Source organism: Mastigoproctus giganteus, chromosome 14 (assembly GCF_048544385.1).
Source record: "Mastigoproctus giganteus isolate SK-2022 chromosome 14, ASM4854438v1, whole genome shotgun sequence".
Taxonomy (NCBI): Eukaryota; Metazoa; Arthropoda; class Arachnida; order Uropygi; family Thelyphonidae; genus Mastigoproctus; species Mastigoproctus giganteus.
The window spans coordinates 3,621,865-3,640,062 of NC_143588.1; the positions used below are offsets into that span (position 1 = coordinate 3,621,865).

Here is an 18,198-nt window from a genome sequence, read left to right on the forward strand (position 1 = left end):
GGTGGCTGCCTCTGTGTTGCACGATGACCAAGTGCAAGCTCTGGCGTTGATTTGGTCAGCTGAGAGCTTGATGGGCCCCTCAATTTATTTCCTTCGAGGGAATCCACCCTGTCCTTCAAGCTCTCATAAAGGCCCATAACAACGCTGAGTTGTCGCCTGATTTCCTTGCACTCCTTACATCGTGCACACACAAAGACAACCCCCATGGCAGTATTATGTCCCGTACCCGACTGCTCCGCAAACATCAAGCAAACAGTGCATTTTAAAAGACTGTTGTTCAGAGGGCAACTGCCCCCCTCAGTTCTACCCTGAGCCACAGCACTCCCATTATCTTGAACCTTTTGCTTTTCTGCTCTGGTCTGAGTCATGATTCCTATTTAATTCAATAAAATTTCAATTTCAGAACAAAATTAAATCCTTAAACTTATATCCCAAAACAGTTATAATGCTATATTTATTTTTCGGTATCGAGTGTTTTCTACGAGTTCCCTTTATATAACTTCCGTATCAACGTGTACTGTAGTTATGTATTAATTATTGGTTACGGTTGTACTCTAAGTCGTTTTATATATATATATATATATATAGTTAAAAGTACAATTTAATTGACAATAAAGTTTATCAAGATTAATAGATTTACTGATTAATTGACAATATTATATTATGCACTATACTACACTAAGCTTATGCTATCGATTCCGGATATGTTGTATCGTGTAAAAATGGCGGGAATTACGAACGGTACTTCTACGGACTCGTTAAATAATGATTAGCTTCCACATCTCGCTATCTCAATTTAGAATAAACTAAGGATCCTGACTAGGTCTATAAGCTACTTATAGAAGATAATTGATATAACAATTGGTTAATAAATCGACTAAATTTGGTTAAAAAAAAAACTCTCGGTCAATGGAGCTGCAATTTGTAACACGTGGATTTGATACCGTTACCGATACTAAGTAATACCTACAAAATCTCTATCTAAGTTAAACTTTAAACTAAGTATCGTAACTAGGAATATAAAGCTACTCTAGAAAATAAGTTAATATGCCAATTTAAGCTAATAAATCAGAAAATAAATCAGGAAAAACTTCTCTGTTCCAGGAGCGACAAAGGAGCTGCGTCTGCACAGGCTACGCTCATTCTCAGACTTTGATTGTAAAGATTGTAAAGAGTATGACGAGAGTCTCTACATGCAGAAGGAATGGGCTAGCAAGCGCAAATGTCATATTGGGGATGACTCCAATCTGCCCCAGGTTGATTGAAATAAGTGGGAGGGAAACTCACTATGAGAAAAAAAATTTTTTAAATAAACTACATGTTCATTATATGTTATTCTTGATGATTATTGTTCTTGTCATTATTAGATTATGATTAGACGATTATTATTCTTGTCATGACCGAAACAAAGAAAAAAGGAAAAGGGACAAATGTAAAGTACTGCATATGGGTAGTAGTAACTCCAGAATAATGTATCAACTTGGTGGTACTACTCTCAGAGTAGTGGAGAATGAAAAGGACCTGGGGGTAATTTTGCAGTCAAATATAAAATTTTCTGAGCAGTGCAGACAGGCTGCAAGAGTAACTCATGGTGTCTTGTCAATGATATACAGGAATTTTGCTAGCAGGGAAAAGGGGTTGATTGTCCCCTTCCCTCCGTAGCCGAGTGGGCAGGAGCGGGAGTGCAGTAGCACACTCTGTTTGAGTAGACTGGGGTTCGAGCCCCTGACTGCTGAATACAGTCGATCTGCCAACCCGCACTGGACCAGCGTGGCAGAGTATGGTCCATCTCCCTCAGCATGAATTGTTGAGGAGGCTTCCATCCTGCAGTGGGTTGATAATGGCTGCACTTTACTTTTTTTTTTTACTTTATAAGGCAATGGTCAAGCCACACCTTGAGTACTGTATACAGGTCTGGAGACCTCATTTTAGGAAAGATGTAGAGCTGCTGGAATGAGTACAGAGAAGGGCAATGGGATTGGTAAGAGGAACAAAGGGTTGATGTTACCAAGGGAGGCTTAAATTCTGCAAATTGCAGCTTCTGAAGACTAGGAACCCTGGGAGCTGATCTGATTGAGGTGCACAAGGCCTTGAATGGTTTGAGCAGGCTCAATGCTGATGATATACTTCCAATTGCTGAGATTAAGAGCCTGAGGGGGCATAGATTCAAATTGAGGAAAGACAGTTTTCGAATAGATGTGCTCAAGTTTGCCTTTAGCCAGCAGGTAATTGATTGCTGGAACAGACTTCCATCTGTTGTAATGGAGGTCAACAACTTAAATAAGTTCAAGGCAGAACTAGACAAACATTTGGAGTGAATGGATGGGTGAAATGGGAGTGTAGTTTTTTTTTTTTTTTTTTTTTTGCTGAAATTATATAAGCTCACTTTCTTGCATCATATGCCTCCACTGATGCTAATGCCAATTACTGTAGTGGGGAAAAATCAGAAAGAGCAAAGCATGTGTTGGTATTTTAGTGGGTAAGAGACTGGAAAGATTTTTTAAGGGCTATAATCAGATGTAGATGATGTGCCCAATGCTGAAAAGGATAAGTTCTACCTTATGCTTTATGAACAAATGGATTTGGTTAAGAAGAATCAACAAATAGTTTTGACAGGGGATCTAAATGGATGAGTTGGATCAAAAAGGAATGACAGTGTTGTAGGATGCTTTGGAGAGGAGGCTGTGAATAACAACAGTGAGAGACTTTTTCATTTCTGTAAACACTACCATCCAAAACATCGTCAGCAACCATCCCTCCAGCAGAAATCAATTATAGACTATGTAATTACTCACCAGATGTCGGTATGGACAACAAAAGATTGCAGGGTAATGAGCGGTGCCAACTGCAGGTTGGATCATTACCTGGTGACTGTGGATATATTATTCAAATACCAGAATAAACGGCACGTGAGACCTAATGAAAAGGAAATAAATAATGCTTATAAACATTACAAGGAAATAATGCTTATAAACTGTAACTACTATCTCACAACAATATTAAAGATCTTTACCAGAGAAGACTTCAGAACAATCTATCTCATATTGGAGAAATAAAAGTGGTAAATATCTTGTATAACAGCATTAAAACTGCCATACACAAGGCCACCAATGAAGCACTAGGCCGAATAGATTACAAATATAAACAACAGTATTAGTGGAACAAGGAGGTAGCAGGTTTGGTGAAAGAAAAGAAAAGAGCCTATAACAAATGGTTAATGAATAAAAATTGAGGAAAATAGAGAAGAATACAAAAGGTGCAATAGAGCAATTAAGAGGAAAATTTCTGAATCCAACAGTGCAGCATGGGAGAAAAGATGCCAAAGAAATTGACAGCTCACAGTCATCCGAACCCTGAAGAAGCTTGAGAGCACTGAAAACAAATGAATCTCAATTGAATAAGAACTTTATAGATATGCCAACCTGGGAAAATCATTATGATAACCTAAATGAAAGACGATCTCAATATCAGAGCATTATTATCCCTCCAACAGTAGAAATAGATAAGAGGGAGATAGAAATTACGAAATATCAGGACTGTGCAAAACTAATGAAGAACAAAAAAATCTCCAGGCCCTGGGAGCATAGCAATAGAACTAATTAAATATAGACTACCAAGTCTTTTTGATCTGATAGCACAGCTGATGAACAGATGTGTACAACTAAGGAAAACACCAAATGAATGGAAAGTAAGTTATTTTTCATCCATATATAAAAAAGGAAATAAGCAGGATCCGGGGAACTGTAGAGGCTTAAGTGTAAATTACACTTTTTCCAGACTGTACTCCAAAGTGCTTCAATTAAAATTACAAGAGGAAATAAAAGATATTTTTTTTCTTTTTTCCACTATGTGTTGCAGAATAAACAAATTGTCCACACTCTTATTCTGCAACAGATAGTGGAAAAAAGAAAAGCAAAGGATAAAGATACCTACTTTGCCATCATCGATTTATAAAAGGCTTATGACTCTGTTCCAAGAAAGGAATTATAGAAAGTACTCCAAGATATGGTGCCTCCGTAGCCAGGTGGGAAGGAGCAGCAGTGCGTAGCACACGCTTCTTGATTAGACCGGGGTTCGAGCCAGTCACCACCAAATACGGAGGATGCGGAAAGGTCAGGGAATGACCACCGCATATCCCGGAGCAATATGGCCTTAGTTGCTAATCCTCCTAAAAAAAAAATAACCAAATAACTCCAAAATATGCCAATTGATCCAGAGCTTGTTAAACTGATTAGGGAATTTTACAATAACAACGTGGCATATATTAGAGTTGGGAATACTCTGTCTAACGCAATCCAACAATGGGGTTGAGACAAGGATGTCACCTTTATTGTTAATGTTTTCTTGGAATGTGCTTTACAAGAATGGAAAAGAGGCTGTTATGGAATGGGAGTACCAGTTAGTGACAGATATCTTTGGAGTCTAAATTTTTCCAAAGATCAGGTTGTCATTGCACAAGAAGTGTATGATTTAGAATACATGTTGAGAAAACTGCATCTTACCTATAACCAATGGGGCCTCAATATCAATTTTACAAAGATAGAATACCTAAGCATGGCAGAACATCCTGATGAATTGGAAGTTACAGTCTATACATCCAAAATCTGTTGACTTTTTTAAATATCTAGGGCAGTGTTTCCCAAACTTTTTTAGTCACAGAACACTTTTCATCTCACAACATATTCACGGAACACTTATGAAACACAAATTTAGCGGGAGCCAAAGAACTGTTTGCTAATATTTTATTACATATGACGCATTGTGCATTAGGAGCATCTTTATTTTCAACAGGCCCCGAGCGCCAAGTGAGTGATTTATGAGTGATTTCCAAGCGATTTCGTAAAGAGCGGCTGATACTTATAGTATTATTCTTCATTTTTGATAGTTATTTAATTTTGCTCTTCTAAAGTAAAGAAGCTAGCATACCTAATAGAAAGGAAAGACACCTTTCTTTTTGTACATAGGACTAACTTACTAATGCACTAACAAATAACCTTACTTTATTGCTTGGTCACTGGTGGCATTGCTCCTGCCTCCATGTTGCAGGGCTGGAAACCTGGGAGAAGAAAGCCCCCCTCCCAGGGCAAAAAGGAGCAATGATGGACAAAAATAAACAGTCCTCATGTAGATCTTATGATCCAGATCTAGACAAACATAATCCAGATCATGACGACACAAATATATCCCATGCTAAGAGACAAAAAAAAAAGAAGGAACGGATAATACCACTCCTCTCTTTTTAATACTACACTCCTCCACAGACCAACCATTCAGTAAGCTGTCCCCATTTTTGATACAGAAATGTCTTGAAAATGTGGCTGGCCCTCCAAAAATGGTTCGGCGATTAAGATCCAGAGATTTATTAGTTGAATTAACCGAACATAGACTTGCTGAGAGATTATTGAAAGCATCTACTTTTGGTGGAATTCCCATGAAGGTTACCCTGCATGCCACCTTAAACTCCTCTAAAGGGATAATATCAGAGTGGGATCTGTTAAACATATCAGAGGATGAACTTGTTCATGAACTAAGAAATCAAAACGCGGTACAAGCCAAAAGAATTGCTATTAAAAGAGATGGAGAGCCTGCCCCGGACGATGGTACTAACATTTAAAACACCAAATCTACCTACTTCCATTAAAGCTGGTTATGTTAGATGTCAAGTAAGACCATACATTCCAAATCCAGTCCGGTGCTTTAAGTGCTAAAAATTTGGTCATTCCCAAGCTGTCTGCAGAGGTGTAGCCACTTGTGCAAACTGCAGATCAAAAGAGCATACACACACACAAACTGTAACACTGAAACGCAAATTTGTCCTAACTCCATGGTAATCACTCTGCTTTATACACTTCTATCAGATCACCAGCGAGGTGATCTGATAGAGGTGTATAAAGCTTTGAATGGTTTAAGCATGCTCAATGCTGATGGGATTCTTCCTCTAGCTCAGAAAAATCACCTGAGAGGGCATAAATTCAAATTGAGGAAAGACAGATGTAGGATAGACGTGCGGAAATTTGCCTTTAGCCAGCGGGTGGTTGGTTGGTGGAACAGACTTCCATCCCTTGTGGTGGAGGTTGATAGCCTAAATAAGTTTAAGGCTCAGCTGGACAGGTATTTTGAACGAACAGAGGGGTGAAGTGGGTGTTTTTTTTTTTTTTGGCTGATGCTGCACATAAGCTTGCTTTCTTGCATCAAATGCCTCTACTAATGCTAATGCTAATGCTTTCTCTAAGGAATGCCCTCAATGGAAAAGAGAAAAGAAATTTACCCCAGGGGCTCACATCTGGTGAGTTTGGGCTTGGCACACCCAGGATCCTGAGCTGGATATCATCATCCTTCTCTTTCTTGGTGATTCCCTTCTACTTCTCTCTCTCAGGGTAACTCGGGAATTTTTTTTTTGGCTGGTGCAGCATAAGCCTCAGGCTTCCTTGCACCATATAGCTAATAATAATAATAATATTCAAAAATATAAGATTGAGCAGAAAGTATCATACCAAAGATGCTTCAGTTACCCAATGGCTATGCTAGCACTCAGACTGACTGCTCAGTCCCTCCAAATATCTCAATATCTGGATGGGCTAAATCACTCCTCTCCTCTCCTCAAAGGAAAAACCTACTCCTAAATATGCTACTTGAGAAGCAAATACTCCTCTCCTCATCAAAGGAAAAACCTACTCCTAAATTTGCTACTTGAGAAGCAAATACTCCTGTAACAATACCTCCAGACAAGAAACCTAATGAGCAACCAAAAGAACGAGCCAAGAGCCCTGAAAGAAACAACGTAACTAAATTTATATCCAATACCATGGATATTGATGAAAAGACAGATGAAGATGATTCAATTCTTGAGATTCATCCAGAGGATGACATTGACACGGATAGGCCAATCTTCCCGGAAAAGAAAAAGTAGACAAGCGCAAACAAAAAAATCTGCCGTAAGTAACCAAACCCACCAGTTAAAACCAAACAATGCACAGTGATTCAATGGAATTGTCGCGGACTTCGTGCTAATTTAGATGACCTCTACGATCTCCCAAGTGAATATAAGCCTGTTGCAGCATGCATACAAGAAACAAACCTAACAAATGCAGTATCTATAACAATCAAATACTTCACAATTTATAGAAAAGATAGAAACTTCTCTAATGCAGCACACGGAGGAGTAGCGCTGTTAATAAACTCTTTAATTCCCTCCAGACCTATTCCCTTGCAAACACCATTGGAAGCAATTGCAGCCCGTATCACCATTGGCATAACAATAACATTAGTCTCATTGTATCTGTCACCAAACCACGCTTACACCCTTGCTGATTTAGATGACCTAGTAAGACAAATACCTGCTCCTTTCTGTATTCTGGGTGACTGGAATGGTCATAACCCCCTATGGGGTTCTCAACATCTTGACTGCAGAGGACAAATAATTAAGAAATTCTTGGATAAACACAATCTAACTATTTTAAACACCATTGATCACACATATGTGCATATACCATCTGGTTCAAGCTCTGCCATTGATCTATCAGTATGTTCCCCAACAATATTTCCTCTCATATATTGGACAGTTACTGACAATCCTCTTGGTAGTGACCACTTTCCGATCATCTCTAATTTCTATACAAGTTTTCCTCTGCAGAGTACCATTAGAACAATTTGGAAATTTGACAAGGCCAACTGGACTAAATATCAAGAAATAACTAATTTAGATTCCACTGTCATTGCAACTGACAAGATTGATTCTGCAGTAAGCTGTATTACACAACAAATAATGACAGCAGCTGAAACTGCTATCCCAAAATCATCATTTAAAATCCGACTCCATCCAAAAATGTGGTGGAATGAAGCATGTAGCACTGCTAAAAGAGAAAGGAATAAATACTGGAATCAGTTTAGAAAACATCCAACCACAGCCAACCTCCTACAGTTTAAGAGAGCAAGGGTTAAGGCTCGTCATGTAAGACTAATGAGTAAAAAAGAAGCATGGGCACGCTATGCTGCCACCATAAACAGATTCACAGATACTGCTACAGTCTGGAAAAAATCAAACGTATCAATGGCAAATACTCACTTGCTACTTCTCCAATTCTATTTCTGAAAGGAAAGGAGATTTCTGAACCTGTGGAAATTGCTAATGCATTTGGCTCGTCTTTTGAAACACTCTCAGCCGTTTCCGCCTATGAACCAGCCTTTCATTCACTGAAATGCAGTACAGAAAAGTATAAACTGAATTTTAATACTGCACTCCAACATTCATACAATTTGCCACTGACCATGACTGAATTGCTTAATGCACTCACAAAAGTGAAAAACAGTGCTCCCGGTCCTGATGGAATATATTATGCAATGATTTCCCATTTAAGTGAAAGTTCATTAAGTGCTCTCTTACGACTCTATAATAGAATTTTCTTAGAGGAATATTACCCCATCAGCTGGTGCCATTCTTATGTGCTAGCCTTCCCGAAACCAGGAAAAGACCACACAGATCCAACAAACTATCGGCCTATCTCCCTAACAAGTTGCTTCGATAAAACAATGGAAAAAATAGTTAACGCCCAATTAACATGGTATTTGGAGACTCAAAACATTGAGTCCAAGCCAGTGTGGTTTTCGTAGAAGTAGATCGATGCTTGATCTCATTATCAAAGCGGAAGCAAATATTCAGAACGCCTTTCTAAAAATGAGCACTTTGTTATGATATGCGTTGACATTGAAAAAGCATTTGATACAACTTGGCGTTATGGGATTCTTCGCAAATTACATAAATCTGGCCTTCGTGGTCATCTCCTGAAATATATTCAGAACTTTCTATCTAACAGATCCTTCCAGGTCCACTTACACTCGTCACTTTCTGAAACATACGTACAAAAAGAGGGAGTTCCCCAGGGATCAGTGCTGAGCACAACATTTTTGCCATCAGGATCGATTCTTTAACCAAGTTTATACCTAACATAGTTGATGCATACCTGTATGCTGACGACCTTGCCATCTCATGTTATTCTTAAAATATGTGACTTATTGAGAGACAACTACAAGGTGCCATTAATAGAATAGTCTCTTGGGCCAAAAACAATGGTTACAGAATTTCTAAATCCAAAATAACTGCAGTACACTTCTGTTGTAAACGACCTTCCAGTCCTTCAGTTAGACTCTCATTACATCACATTTCAGCTAAGTACTTGTTTTCTTGGTATAATACTTGATAAAAAACTAAACTTCCTTAAACATATAAAATATATTCATACCAGCTGTCTTAAGAAACTAAATATTCTCAGAGTAATCTCCTCTATGTCATGGGGTGCAGATCGTTACATGTTGCTATATTTATATCGCTCATTAATTAGATCCCGCTTAGACTATGCATCTCCTGCATACATCTCACTGAAATGGATTGATCCCATTCATCACAGTGCACTTCGAGTTGCACTGGGGGCCTTTCGTACATCTCTAATTGTAAGTCTATATATGGAAGCACATGAACCGCTGCTAGATCTTTGACGACAAATTCTTCTCCTAAATTATGCCCCTAAAATCAGCAGCCTTACACATCACCCGATATGGTAATATCTCTTCAGACCAAAATGGGAAAACCTCTATCAAACTAAATCACATCTCAACAAACCATCTAGCATTAGACTTCAAGCTCTAAACACTAGCTGGGGACTCAACATGAATAACATACTGCAGGATATTAGCATGGAAATCCAGCCATGGCAAATACCCACAATATACGTTGACAGATATTTTCAGAAATGGGGGAAGAATAATCTTCCAGATACTAAAATTAGACAATTACATCTGGCCCACGCTAATCAGTTTAGAAGTTATGTACAGCTATATACAGATGGATTCAAGACTGCCAATAAAGTTGGTATAGCCGTAGTCTTGCAGGATGCTATCATCGCCAATCAGTTCCCCTCAGAACGTAGTACCGCAGAGTTATATGGTATCCTATTAGCCCTCGAGAACATGAAAGAAGTCTCTCATATGCTCAATCCATCATATATACCGATTCGTTAAGTGCCGTGATTGGTATACAATGCAAACGCTCCAGCAATCATCCTCTGATACAGAAAATCTGGTCTCAGTTAATGGAAATTCATACACGTGTCCACCGCACAATTTTTTGTTGGATTCCAGGACACTCTGGAATCCCAGGAAATGAACAGGCAGATTTAGCTGCTAAAAATACTCCAAATCTGATCTCTTCCAATTTCAGGACACCATATGTTGACTATAAATCCATTATACAACAGACCTCTAAAGAACAGTGGAAACGTATATGGGAAAAAGAAACAAATAATAAACTCTTTGAAATAAAGAGAGAACCCAAATAGTGGCAGTCTTGTCTAAGAGGAAGTAGAAAAGAAGAAACTGTACTAGCACGACTTCGCATTGGTCATACGTACCTCAGTTACCTATTAAGGAATGAAGACGCCCTACAATGCAGTAACTGTTCATGCCCACTTACTGTAAAGCACATTGTCATAGAATGCCCACTATATTTAAGAGAACGAAAAACTGCTTTCTCTTCACATTTAAAAAATTGCAATCAATTAACACTACAAAATGTTCTAGGAGATCGTCAGGATATGGATGACGTTTTTGTTTTTCTAAAATCGATTGATAAATGTCACCTTGTCTGAACTTTTATATCAGAGTCAAAACAAACAAGAAATATATACTAGTCAGAAATATCTGCATTATAGCCATTGTTGCTGATGCACCAACAAACCCAACAACAACAACATTTATTTTCAACACATGTAAAGCCACAATCACAAGAACGACAAAAACTCAAACAATATGGACAAAAATACAGCAGATGTATGCAAAACTGCCATGCTCACTGTCAATAGCTATGATATCACAAAACCAGAGGAGATTGCAAACACCCTGGGTGGATCTTTCATGGAAATATAGGCTACGACATCATACTCGCCATATTTTCAGGCACACAAAGCACAAGCTGAAAAACACCGTATCAATTTTGAATCAACATCAATTTCTGCATACAATTTCCCCTTCACAATGTCAGAGTTGCATCATGCTCTATAGTCTACTAAATTCAGTGTAGCAGGGCCAGATAGAATCCACTACATCGTGATATCAAAACTCACCAAACTGGCCCTCAAGACTCTGTTACTCCTGTATAACAGAATATTCAAAGAAAACACATTCCCCGACAAATGGCATCATGCGTACATTCTGGATTTTCCAAAACCAGGCAAAGACTCTGCAAATCTGCAACATTATTTACCCATTGCACTAACTAGCTGTATGAGCAAGGTCATGGAAAAAAATGGTCAATGTCCGACTAACCTGGTTTCTAGCTCAAAATGATCTCCTAAATTCAGTGCAATGTGGTTTCTGGGAAGGTAGATCCACTCTTGACCTTTTGATCAAGACAGAAATACACTGCTTCTTGATTAGACCGGGGTTCGAGCCCGTCACCACCAAATACGGAGTATGCGGAAAGGTCAAGGAATGACCACCGCATATCCCGGAGCAATATGGCCTTAGTTGCTAATGCTCCTAAAAACCAAATAACAAACAACAACAAACAGAAATACACATTTGTGACGCCTTCGTCCAAAAAGAACATCTTGCAATAGTCTTCTTTGACATCAAAAAAGCTTTGGGCTTTTTTGATGTCAAAGCTTGGCTTGGAGATATGGTATTATGTGAACCCTATACGATCTGGGATTACGCAGACAACTACCATAGTTTATCAGAAACTTCCTGCACTGCTCTGCAGCACTCAGCTCACTGTCCAATATATACCCATTGATTGTCCCAAATACAATAGTGACCGACAAGCTATGTTTGTTGGTCAAAAAGTTTACCTCTTTTTCCAGGACAAACATTCCTTTCAGTATTGCTAACCTCCTGGCAGATATGCCACATGTGGCCAAAATTTTTTCATTCGTTAAACGGATACAACTGTACAACACGTATGAACTTCAACAACATTTATATACATTAACTATTAGTATATTAATAAGAGGAGTTTACCTCAATATAGTACGTGGAACACTTCCGTATGAACCCTCCAGAAATTAAAACGGATAGTATGAATCAGAGCTGTAATACTCAATATGTTCTACGTTGATAATAATATTAGTATATTAATAAGAGGAGTTTACCTCAATATTAATATACTAATATTATTAATATTAGATATTAATATACTAATATTATTATCAACGTAGAACATTGAGTATTACAGCTCTGATTCATACTACTGTTTTAATTTCTGGAGGGTTCATACGGAAGTGTTCCACGTACTTTATTGAGGTAAACTCCTCTTATTAATATACTAATATTATTATTAACGTAGAACATATTGAGTATTACAGCTCTGATTCATACTATCTAATACATAAACTATGTATTTAACATCACCATAGTTAGGCACATTATGGTCTGTCTTCCTGTCCTTGTGCTGTAAAGCCCTTAAACAAACAAAAACAACTGATATTCAGATGAACAATTTTACAATCAATGATAAAATTATTTTAAAGTTGTTCTTGTCCCCCCATCTTTTCTTCTCCTTCCCCCTTCCTCAAATCCCCTATATCCCCACTCTCTCAGCTCCTGGCACTACTATTCATCTTCTTCCAGTTTCTGATATTCATATGAACTTCTCTTTTCTCAAATAATTCTTCACACTTAAAATTAAATTGTTTTCTTCCCATTACCGTAATGAAAATTTCTATATCCATGATTTAAAAAGGTAAATAAAAAATCAGTTTAATAGTGATATAATATGAGAAATATTCAAATTGTGAAAGCATAATGATATCATTTGTGTCTTTCTTCTCTTTTCCTTCTTCTGTTTTAGTTGTTCTTTGTGGAAGGTGTAAGAATCATAACATTACTTTTCATACTTTTTTTAAGGTTGTGCTTTTGTCACCTATGCCTCTCGTCAATGTGCTATTAATGCCATAAAATCCATGAATCACTCGCAGACAATGGAGGTAAGTTTGCTTTTTATTGTTTTTCTTTGAGCAACATGAGTAATTCATTTAGGTTATAAATATATATATTTTTTTATATGTATATATTTATATATATACAGGGTGATTCACTACCAGTGCAACAAACTTGCAGGAGGTGTAGGGGGCACAAAGACGAATCGTAATCACATAGCATTGCAGGGTCCGAAATGCCTTCGTCATGTGGTAGAGGACGTTGAACGGGAGGTCGCGTGAACAGCGATCCCGCTGGAAGTCAGCACTTGCGAACCGTTTCTGTTGAAGAAACCAAGTAGCAAAAGTCCTCTGGAGTGGATAATCCGCAGGCGCCAATGATCGGACGTGCTGCAGATGGTATGAACTCATTTGGTTTGTTGACAGTATCCTCCATACGGTGGATTGGGAAATACCCAATCGTTGGCCTATTGCTCGAGTACTCGTACTCGGATTGCCTTCTGCAAGACGTAGGACATTCTCCTCATTGTCTGGCGTCCTCGTCGTTTGCTCTCGATTCATGGTACCTCTCGTGAAACAACCAGCCTCACGTAACCTTCTGTGCACACGTGTGAAAATCGTATGATGAGGAGCATGCCTGTGTGGGAAACATTCCTGGTACAAGCGCAGAGCAGCATGCCCATTACAGTCCATAGCTCCATACACGAGGTGCATGTCGGCCAGTTCAACGTTTGAATACTCGTCCATCCTACTGCCTCGGGAACTGGTTCACAAATGCTGACTTCCAGCGGGATCGCTGTTCACACGACCTCCCGTTCAACGTCCTCTACCACATGACGAAGGCATTTCGGACCCTGCAATGCTATGTGATTCCGATTCGTCTTTGTGCCCCCTACACCTCCTGCAAGTTTGTCGCACTGGTAGTGAATCACCCTGTATATATATATATATATATATATATATTTTTTTTTTTTTTTTTTTTTTTTACTTTTTTATGGTTTTCTATAGATATGTTGGATACTTGTTATAGAGTTCAAAGTTCTGACTGTTTTTTAATATTCACCAGTTCTGCCTCTTATTGATATTATTATGAGATAATTCCTATTCTAACTCTCACAAGTTGAAGTTTATTTCATTCTGGTATATTACTTTACTAATTGTATTAATTTTTTAAATTTTATATAATTATAAAAGGATCACCAATTTAATGATTTATAAAAAAAAGGAAACATTCTTTGCACCACACAAAAGAATTGTTGCAAATTGCAACAAATAATGCTGGTATGGTGCTAACTTCTACTTGCATTCAAGCGAAAAATTAAAAAATGAAATTCAAACTGCTTAATGTAAAAAAAAATTCCAGAATAGATAAGCAAGAGCTTACACCCCATGGAACAAAAAATGTAGGCCCTGGGTGCCAAGCGATTGTGACTGAGCGATTTCTCTGTGCTATTACTGCGATTTCAAAAAATGTATTTATAGTTATTTTACGTTCTTGACATTAATAAATTTATTCATTTAAAAACAACTCTTGTTACAAAAACACTTGTACAGCGCAAGAAATGAAAGGCACCTTTCTTTATTTCTTCTAGTTTACTACTAACCACTTACTACTTTTTGCTTGGTCACACCAGGCACTGCTCCTGCCTCCCTGTGGTTGGGCCAGTAACTTTGGCAGAAAAGTTCATCTGCCAGGGGCTAAGAAGAGCCAACATGGAAAAAAATATGTTTCCAACTTTAGAGCCATCAAGCTGTCGGCTAAACACAGAAAATGACCATGATTCGTCGCAAGCAAAGAGGTTGAAAACCAATCCCTCGGCGACAGACTAACCTGCATTCTTAATTATGCACTCACTATCTGAACAGCCTCTCGGTAAGCTGTCCCCTTTTCTAATCCAAAAACACCTGGAAAGTATTGCAGGGTCTCCCAAGATGGTTAAGAGACTGCAATCAGGGGACTTACTTATTGAAACTATAAATTGCAGGCACTCTGAAAAATTACTAAAAAAGACAACTTTCACTGGTATTCCAGTGAAAGTAAGTCCACATGCAACCCTAAATACATCAAAGGGTGTAATATCTAGTTGGGACCTGATGAATGTGACAGAGGAAGAAATTAAAGAAGAGCTTCAGGAACAAAATGTAATTGCTGTAAAAAGAATTATGATAAAAAGAGACGATATTCTTACACCTACCAGAAATATCATTCTCACCTTTAACAGTCCAAGCCTACCCTCATCAGTAAAAGCTGGATATCTACTTTGCCGCACTCGTCCTTTCATACCCAATCCGTTGAGATGTTATAAATGCCAAAAGTATGACCACTCTCAAACGACATGCAGAGGGAACCCAGTTTGTCTCAACTGTGGATCCTCCAATCACATTCAAAGTGATTGTTTGGCGAAAGGAATGATATGTCCCAACTGCAAAGGCAACCATCCTGCCTACTCTAAGACATGTGAGAGATGGAAAACAGAGAAAAAAATTGTGAAATATAAAGTGGAAAACAGAGTTAGTTATCAGGAGGCAATAAAATTAATTGCACCGAGTATACCTAACTGTACCTATGCCAATATTGCAAAAAAACATCAAACCATTGCCACACAAACCGATGTTAGTGTTCCTTCAAACACTTCAATCTTTGACTGGGCTCGGGCTATCCTCTCTCAGCAACAGTCCAGTGCCGTTAAGCACTCAGACCAAGCAAATAATACGCCTCTCACAATACCAGCAAAATCTCAGTCTCCGCCAGTGAATGCTACTACTACAAATAATGATAGTTCTACTTCAAAAAAGATTATTCAGGACACATCAATGGAGGCAGAGTACCCATCCAAACAGGAAGATTCGATTCTGGAAATATTTGCAGAAGAAGAAGAAGATATGGACACCAGTCGCCCTTCCTTTCCAAAAAGAGATAAACCGAAGCCTGAATGCCATAAGACAGCCACGTCAGGTACAGCTTCTTCTACATTCAAGTAATGCCTTACATTTTGCAGTGGAATTGCAGAGGCTTTTGTGGCAACATCGACAATATTCAAAACTTAATTAACCGCTACTCTCCAGTTGGTTTCTGCCTTCAAGAAACCTATTCAACTCCTTTCAAATCTCTGTTTCCATAAAAAACTATTCAATCTATAGAAGAGATCGGAATACATCCGATTCTGCTCATGGTGGTGTAGCCATCTTGATTAGCTCAAAGATTCTGGCTAGACAATCGCTCTTCGAACCCAAATCGAAGCCGTTGCTGTGCATCTGATTACTCAGATCTCTTTAACAATTGTCTCAGTTTATCTCACACCAAATCATACTTTCTCTTACAATGACCTTGAAGGACTTTTAAGACAGCTACCCTCCCCTGTCTGCTTGCTAGGGGATTTCAATGGCCACCATCCTCTATGGGGATCATCTAAATTAGACAGATGCGGCCAAATGATTGAAACTTTACTAGAAAAACAAAATCTCACTCTTCTTAATAGTGGCTCGCACACCCATATACAGTTACCTACTGGACAGACTTTCGCAATTGATCTTTCGATTTTTCCCTGATACTGTTTTCAGTCATGCAATGGTCCGCTCTGGATGATCCAATGGGCAGTGATCATTTTCCAATTGTTTGTAATCTGTTGACTACACAACTACCATTACAACAGCCCTGCAGGAAATGGAAATTCTCTAAAGCCAATTGGGCCAAATTTCAGTCAGTAATCATTCATAAAAAAAAAAACTATTCGACTACAGCCCATAGACGAAGTTGCAGATTATGTTACATCCCGTCTTTTAGTTGCAGCTAAGTACTCAACTCCATTATCAAATCCCCCGTCCCGACAGCATTTCAACTATTGGTGGAACGAAGAGTGCACAAAAGCAAAGAAGGAAAAAAATAAAGCATTTAATTTATTCCATCAATCTCCAACTACAGCTAATCTAATTAGCTACAAGAAACTAAGGGCAAAGGCGCGTTACATTCAAAAGCAGGCCAAGAAAGATTCTTGGACTAGGTTCGCATCAACTATCAATAGAAACACTGACTCCAGACTAATATGAAAAAAAATTAGGCAGCTTTCTGTGAAGTTTCCAACTGTTCCTTCCCCAATTCTCTCCTGCAATGGGCAAGAACTCTCTGCTCCTCTAGATATAGCCAATGTCTTGGGCAAAACCTTTGCTCAAATATCGGCTGCATCAAACTACACTCCAAAATTCCAGAAAATTAAGGCCACCACCGAACAGAGACCTTTCAACTTTCGAACCTCACTATCACTTCCATATAATCAGCCTCTGCAATATTGTGAACTTCTACAGGCCATCAGAACAACACGAAACAGTGCCTCTGGGCCAGATGATATATACAGTGGTACCTTGGTTTGCGAGCATAATTCGTTCTGGAAACGTGCTCGTAATCCAAAGCACTCGTATATCAAAGCGAATTTCCCCATAAGAAATAATGGAAACCCAGATGATTTGTTCCAAAACTCAAAAATATTCATATACTGTAAAAATGATTAATACAAAATACATACCTTTTTTATATTTTTAATATTTAAATTTAATATACATAAAGCAATCGAATTTATTAATTATTGGGTAGGACGACTTTCACTTTCTCTAACGGGATCACTGCTATCTGTTGACTTTTTCTTTTTGTGCGACTTTAACAAGGAATCTTTCCAATGACACTTGCTTTTGCCTCCTTTTGAGGATTTCACGGAAATCAGATTCATCGCTCGCACTATTACAAAATGAGGAGGCACGCTTGATACACATAAACAAAGCTGCGTGCGTGTAGCAACTGAATAAACAACACCATAAAGGCAGAGATGCCCTATTAACACCTCACATTTTACTAAAGCACATTTCTAGGGGTTACTACCATAAAACAATAAAAACAATTTCCAGTTGCGCTCCCGCCAGTGGAATCTGTTATAAACTGGTAGTAAACTCGATCTAATTGCATTTGCGATTATACTAGCTGGAATTGTTGGTTTTTACGTTATTATGGTGATATGTGTTTCCCCTTCACTGATATAAAAAAAACCATAAATACATTTTCAAAATCTTCTCTTCATTCCTATCGGGTTGCGTTCGGTTGGGGTGATTCTACGTTCGACTGCCATTTCTTGTAAACACAGGCGAAACTTGCATAAGCGAATTCGGTTCGTGTTATATAAGATATCGTTCCCGTATTTCGTGTAGTGTAAACACGTGTTATACGAGGACTGACTGTACTCGTATTGCAAGACCCTGCTCGTTTATCAAGTTAAAATTTACTAAA

The 18,198-nt window shown here is 38.4% G+C and overlaps 1 protein-coding gene across 2 annotated transcripts in view; it reads left to right on the forward strand.

The window, feature by feature from the left end:
- Positions 1–18,198, forward strand: part of LOC150074953 (CUGBP Elav-like family member 1) — an 824,767-nt gene that overhangs the window by 448,351 nt on the left and 358,218 nt on the right. For both annotated transcript variants that reach the window (XM_090388957.1, XM_090388958.1), the window contains exon 6: positions 12,895–12,974. In XM_090388957.1, coding sequence (XP_090245083.1) covers positions 12,895–12,974 — 80 coding nt within the window. The remainder of the gene's footprint in view (positions 1–12,894; positions 12,975–18,198) is intronic.